The sequence below is a fragment of the Mus pahari genome, chromosome 4, assembly GCF_900095145.1.
Source record: "Mus pahari chromosome 4, PAHARI_EIJ_v1.1, whole genome shotgun sequence".
NCBI classification, from domain to species: Eukaryota; Metazoa; Chordata; class Mammalia; order Rodentia; family Muridae; genus Mus; species Mus pahari.
The window spans coordinates 58,498,623-58,505,964 of record NC_034593.1 but is presented as its reverse complement, the minus strand read 5'-3'; the positions used below and the strand labels follow the sequence as shown (position 1 = coordinate 58,505,964).

The 7,342-nt window shown below is 42.1% G+C and overlaps 1 protein-coding gene across 4 annotated transcripts in view; it reads left to right on the top strand.

The window, feature by feature from the left end:
- Veph1 (ventricular zone expressed PH domain containing 1) overlaps positions 1 to 7,342 on the top strand; it is a 209,571-nt gene that overhangs the window by 57,681 nt on the left and 144,548 nt on the right. For all 4 annotated transcript variants that reach the window (XM_021195529.2, XM_029537562.1, XM_029537563.1 and 1 more), the window contains exon 5: positions 3,419 to 3,585. In XM_021195529.2, the coding sequence (XP_021051188.1) occupies positions 3,419 to 3,585 (167 nt within the window). The remainder of the gene's footprint in view (positions 1 to 3,418; positions 3,586 to 7,342) is intronic.

The following is a 7,342-nucleotide window of genomic DNA, read 5'->3' as shown; positions in this document are numbered from 1 at the left end:
GAAGAAGAAGAAGAAGAAGAAGAAGAAGAAGAAGAAGAAGAAGAAGAAGAAGAAGAAGAAGAAGAAGAAGAAGAAGAAGAAGAAGAAGAAGAAGCAGCCTGATGTGGTGCTGTAGGGTCCTAATGCCAGTATAGAGGGCCCCTAGGATCCCTGGCCAGACAGCTAAATCAAGCTAAGGCCCATGAGAAACCCTGTCTGAAAAAGCAATGTGGAAGAACTGGGTAAAAATGCTTATTGTTCTTTTAATGGGTCTGTACTGTATGGCTAATGTCCAATGACAAATGAGCACATACCATGTGTGTCTTTCTGGGCTTGGGTTACCTCACTCAGGATGATCTTTTCTAGCTCCATCCATTTGCCTGCAAATTTCATGATGTCTTTGTTTTTAATAGCTGAGTAATATTCCATTGTGTAAATGTACCACACTTGATCCATTCTTCAGTTGATGGACATCTGAGTTGTTTCTAGTTTCTGGCTATTACAAGTAAGGCTGCTGTGAACATAGTGGAGCAGGTGTTTCTGTAGTTTGGTGGAGCATCTTTTGAGTATATGCCCAAGAGTAGTATGGCTGGATCTGGGCTTAAGAAGACAGAAAGTAACAAGTCTGAGTGATTTCAGGCCTTTTTCTGATGGTTTCTTCTGTAGAAAATGATGTCTTTCGGCCAAGAGTACATTAACAAAATGGTGCCCCAAGGTAGGGGACAAACAGGAACAATAAAGATAAGAGACCACTTTGAATGAAAACCAGCATAATAGCGAATGGAATAACATGCAAAGAGTTCTGCATGTAATGAATTCATTCATGTAAAATTATAAAGCAGGAAAACGACTCTAAGATGATAATGGATGCGCACATGTAATTAAGGTATAAAACCATTCACAACAAGGAGAAATACTAACTTCACAGGGATGACTGCCTCTGAGGAGAAAAAAAAAAAAAAAACATTGGTCAGGAATATTTATGGTATGAGGCAAAGTCTTGGTGAAGCTGAATGGCAGGCACATCCTTGTCGCTTTTATCATTTCTTATGCTTGTATGTGGGCTGGAGACATTTGGTATCTAAAACAAAATGTGGAATATTTTTACAGAATTTCTACACTCAGATTTCTTCATCAGTTTCGAACTGAAAAATAAAGTAAGTTCTTTGGCACCTATTTTTGGGTTTATTTCGTTGAAATTGAAGTCAGTCGAAAATGACTAATCTAGGGATTTCCCCTTCAAAACGCACCATGCGGACCTTGGTTGGAGATAGTAGTAAAAAGTCATGCAGCAGATTCCTGTTCCAGATTCTAGCTACAGTCCCATTCAGTGTGACCCTTCCCATCAGCTGACCAGTGGACACACACAGTTGAGTTCCATGACCTAATGTGTTCTACATCAATTATGTACTGAAACAAACTTCCCCAGATTTAAGGAGAAACGCTAAACAAAAACAAGCAGAAACCTAACAAAATAAATGGTTTGGTATTAAATTGTTATAAAATAGTGATGAGAACAGCATCATTTTTAAAATTTACTTTATTATTATTTTATACATGCAGGTATTTTGTGTGCAAGTGCATGCCTGGTGCTTGTGGAGGCCAAAAGAGGGTGTTGGATCCTCTGTAACTGTGTGGTTTCGAGCCACAAAGTGGGTGCTGGGATTCTATCTCTAGTCCTTGGAAGAGCAGCCAGTGCTCTTAAATGCTGTGCTGCTTCTTATCCCAGGGCAAACTTCTCCTCCTCCTCCTCCTCCTCCTTCATCTTCTTTTTTGAAGAAAACTTTTTTTTTATTAGATATTTTCTTTATTTACGTTTCAAATGTTATCCCCTTTCCTGGGTTCCCCTCTGAAAACTCCTATCCCATCCCCATACCCCTGCTCCCCAACCCACCCACTCCTGCTTCCTGGCCCTGGCATTCCCCTATACTGGGACATAGAACCTTCACAGGACCAAGGGCTTCTCCTCCCATTGATGACCAACGAACTAGGCCATCAGGGCAAACTACTTTATGTTTAGTTGTTAGCTTCACTTTGAGACAAGGTCCTGCTATGTGACCTAAGCTTGTCTTGAATTCAGTACACAGTCCAGTGAACTTGTGGTCATCCTCCTATCTCAGTCTCCTAAGTACTGAGGTGGGAGACGTGTACCACAACACACCTGGCTCTTACAAACTTTTTTTTTTTAATTTATTTCCAAATTTTTTCATTCTATGGATATCTTGCTAAGACATGTTTGAAACTACTCTATGAAAAGGAAGTCTCAACATTCTTTACACAAATAATATTAAATTTGTCTGCTTTCACTGAATGTTAATACTCGTATTCTAGAAACTCAAGCTTTCTCTCCTTGATGTTCATAATTAAATGTCTTTTGTGAATTCACGCATCCTCTCCACTTAATGAAGGTTTACATATGTATACTTTCTGCCTGTTTGATTCTTCCTGTGTATACTTTCCATAATAAAGCCGACTTTCAAGAAAAACTAAACCACAAACTGTGTTGGGGTAAATCTGGCCATTTGAGGAGTGCTTGCCTGGCATGTGTGGGGCCCTTGGTTCAATCCCAGCACCACTACCGCATCAAAACCTGTAAATAGAATCAAGACAGTTTTCTTTGAGAAACCTCTAGAACCCACATTCCCTGGGACACTTAAGTAAGTGCCTGACTGGACTCTGAGGCGAAGCATCCGTACAGAAAACCACAAGCGTCTGTTTCCCACGTGCTGCAGATACGTCCATCCCTGTAGCATATAGAATTTTTTTTCCTTCAGGTTTTGCCATTTAAATCCAGGCATCACACATGTCTTTGAGCAAATCACATGTGACAAACAAGCTAAGTGCAACTTTCCTCCGTTGAAACGGTGTAGAAACTGAGGATTTAAATTTGTGGTGCTACCTTTTAAACTATCCCTAAGAATAAGGCACCATCTCCATGTGTCTCTTGTCTAACCAAGCCTCCCACCCCTCAGGAATGTGAGCGCATTCCTCAGAACAATTTTTTTTTTTTTTTTTTTGGTTCAGTTTCATTTAGGTTTATGCTTCTAACACTGCTCGCTTTTCATTTCAATATCAACCAAATGTTGCTTCTTACCAGGAGTTCTTTCTGGGAACTGTCTCGTCGGGGGTGTGGTCTGGTTACTGTCATGCACGCCTGTATCCCCTGAGGAGCATTACTCAGGAAGAAAAATTCACTGAAGAATAATACTGATCATATCATTAAATATCCGCCCCTTTCAAATCAGTTGGAATGACGCTCTAGTGACTAACTTTTTCAGAATGAGATACTCTGTTATTTGTAACGGAACTTTTGGCTATTGGCTGTGCTGCTTAAGTGCAAAGATGATTATATTGACAATAATGTTATTTCCATTGCTTCGGAGTTTGATAAAGTCACTGCTGTTGCCTTTATTTTGTCCCCCCCCCAACCCCGCAATAGGCAACGCCATGCTGTTAAGAGTGTTACCTGCTGTGTATGAAAAGCAGCCCCAACCAATCAACAGACACCTGGCAGAACTCCTGGCCTTGATGTCTCAATTGGAGCAGACAGAACAGTACCATCTACTACGACTTCTGCACGTAGCCGCAAAGAGAAAAGATGTGGAGGTAAAAAGTGCACTGTTTACCAAACGCACTCACTGTGATGGCCCACACAGCAGACAGGCTTCTGGATAATTTCAGCAAGATTATATGTGCTTAGGGTTTCCTTGAAAGCAGAAGCTCTATTTACAATATATTTGTATGAAGTGTGTGTGTGTGTGTGTGTGTGTGTGTGTGTGTGTATGTGCGCGTGCATAAGGGAGTATGTATGTATATGAAGGGTATGTATGTATACATGAGTATGTGTGTGTATGTACATGAGGGTGTGTGTGTGTGTGTGTGTGTGTGTGTATGTGTGTGTGTACATGAGGGTGTGATGTAAATAAACAATCAAACTTTATACTTGGTCCAAGGGATCAAATAATGCAAATAAAATATCTCCCTTTTAATCTCTCAGACAGAAACTGCATGCTGTGTGAGGAGGAGGTAGACGTAGGTGATTTCTCAGGGTTACAGACTCTGCCTTAGGGGGAGATGGTACAGTGAGGTCCTCTAAAGGGAGTAGTACCCAGGCTAGAGCCTTAAAAATGCACAGTCTGTGCTGGGAGAGCAGAGGGACAAAGGACCTCCAGGAAGTGGAGCAGGGTTAGGAGTCCTGGACACTAAGTAAGGCCTGACTCCCCAGGATAGAAAACCAGGAGGTGGACCCATACATCAGCTGCACCCCCAGAGATCCTTGTTCAGGCCATAGGCTGTTACTTCCTCGGGGATCATAAATTAAAGAACAAGGTCAGAGGACTGGGTGGTCTTTGCTGCCTGTGTGCATCTTCACTTTTGTCCTCAGGATAATAATGATAACAATATTATTTTCAATAACTATTATGATAACTATTATTATCATTGTTACAATGTGCCTCTTCTAGTTTACTATAAACTCCTTAAGCCTCATAGGACTTATGTCTACATATTCACAACTAGTCCCTAACTTTATAACTGGACTGATAGTAAAACTTCAATAGCTCACTAGATAAAGTACCAATTGAATAAGCATAAGGATCTGAGTTCCCAGCACCCACATAAAAACCCAAGTATGGTAGCATATGCTTTCAATACTTCAACACTAAGGAGGCAAAGACCAAATAGCCCTGGATCTCACAGGTCAGTTGGCTTAACTCAATTGCCAAGTCCCAGATCCCTGCAGGAGATCCTGTCTCAACAAAGAGGATGAACAACCCTTGAATTATAACACCTGAAGGAGACCTCTGGTCTCCACACAATCACACACATGCATGTTCACATACATGAACACATACACATGCAGATATAAACACACCAAAGTGGTTGGATTAAGAGATTGTTAAATGAGTGAGTGAGTGGGTGGGTGAGTGAGTGAGTGAGTGAGTGAGTGAGTGAGTGAGTGAGTGAGTGAGTGAGAGAGAAACCAAAGGCAGTAGAAGCTTTAGTGAGCCAGGAGGAGTTGTGGTATGATCTCTAAAGGGGAAACACAACTCAAGAGAATTATGATCTAGAGAGGTGAAAGAGACTTGAGATGGGAAATGACCCTGGATTTGGCAATCTGGAATCGCCACCGACCCCAAAGGACCAATGTGTGGAGCTGCAGTGAGGAGAGGCAGCCACTTATTGTGGGTTGCACATAGAAGGAAGGGTTAGGAAGTGACCATGTAAGTGTGAGCTGCCAATCAGAAAACCCCAAGAAGACAGGAAAAATGAATAACAGAATAAATATTTAGAAGTGGAAGATATGAGAGGAAAATACAATATAAAACAAGATGCTGGAGGACCTTAGGGAATGTAGTCCAGATCACAAATGCAGGAATCAATTCCAGAAAGGCTGAAGGATGGAAAGGCCGGGGAACATCTGGTATAGCTGGGTTAAGGAACACAGCTGCTGGATCTTTGAGCCACTTAATAGCAGGCCCACTGAATGGGCACAATACTGTGGTTTATTCATTATTGCTACCACTTCAGAAAAATAGCACAAATTCAGCAATTAGAAATCACACAGACAAGCTTGGGGTTTCTCAAGCCAAAATCCAGAACGGGTCAACAGGACTGAGTCTCTCTGTAGGCTCCGAGATGAGTCAGCTCTCTTGCCTTTTCTGACTTCCAGAGGCTAGCAGCCTTGCAGGCTCGTGACCAACATCACTTTTGCTTCTACTTTTGTTTCCATATCTTCTCTAACTCTGGTCTACCGCCTGTCTCCTCCAGACCCTTATAATTCATTGAGACTACCCATATACTCCAAGGGAATATCTTCATCTCAAGATCACATCTGCACAGGTGATCACAACCAGCTTTGGGGTTGTGTTGTTGTTTATTTGTTTGTTGTGTTTTGTGCCACATAAGGTAGCATTCTCACAGGCTCATAGAAGAAAGGAATCATCATTTCTCTACAGAAACCATTGTTAGGACTACCACAGATGGAGCTGGAAAGGTATGACTGAGAAGATAGGGAACTAAAGCAAAACAAATGTGATTTTTAGAAAGTGGTTCTATCTAGACTAATGTGATCTGTGTTAGCTCATCTCTGATGCAGTAAGGACTGAGGATGGAGAAGAATAGAGCCAGTGCAGGCTGATATCGCATGGGGGAGGAGAAAATGCCCTGAAGTCACCTACCCAATGCAAGGAGGTCCAAGAGTGGGTGATTCCACATGTGAAGTCACAGAGGTTCCGTGAGAATGTCACAGCTGCTGAGAGGCTCAGGGAAGGGCAATGAGTGCAGTTACTCATCATCACTTCTTGGTCTCAAACCTTCAAAGAACTAGTCCATGGGGCCTGCTGGTGAGTATTATCTCATGGGCAGTGGACATTCATACACGTGCTGCTTTCCTTCTGGAAGGCTCTTACCTCGTGATTCTTACTCTTCTTGGCTAACTATCCCTGTCCTTCAGAAAGTAGCTAAAAATTCCAAAAGGTCCCCCAGGATCTCTTTCCTCCAGTTCTTGGCCCCTCTCTCTTCGGAAGCACCCTGAGATTTGAAAGCCAGTATGCTCTGGTAGCACCTTGCTCAATTCTAGTCACAGCCACCAAAGGATGCTGGCTTAGCACCTAGTATACCATGTTCCTTTTTGTGGATATTTCTCACAGGAAGAAATTAGAATTCATGCCTAAGTTTGCAGACAGCTTGACTATTTACAATGGACTCTTCAACATAGTGTAGCTGACTTAATCCTATAAATTATTCTACAATATATGTTAGTTTTCCTCCATTTTACTTTGATCAAAACAGATGCTCCAAGGAGTTACGGGCTTAATTTCACATACCCGGTGAGGAATAAGAAAGATTTTGAAGCCAGGCTGTCTGACATATACATTTTTTCCTCTCTAGGCCCAAGTAGCTTCCCCTAGAGAAATTTATAAGAGGGGGCTGGTTTTCTCAACCCTGGTCACAGTGGACAAAGGAAACTGAGAGCAGTTGAGCTCATTTCCACAGGTAACAGCCACTGGGTGGGTGGTTTGCAGTCACTCCATCATTCTATCCCACACAGTGAGCTTTTTATAGTTTGTAGGAAGAAAACCCAAAGTTTGGATCACTCACAGTGATGGGGAATGACATGGTGAGATGACTTTTCACACTGGCCTCATGCTGATCAGCCCCCAGGCCTTCATCTGCTGAAGGTCCTGTCTCCCTCTCTGAATCACAGTCAAACTGCCCTCCCTAAAGTTTTCACATACAGGTAATCTGAATGGACACTTGTCATGGTTCCAAATCTTCATAGATAAGGCCATGCGGTAACTAAAATCTGATGTGATTATATCCAAGGAATCTTTTCATACACACACACACACACACACACACA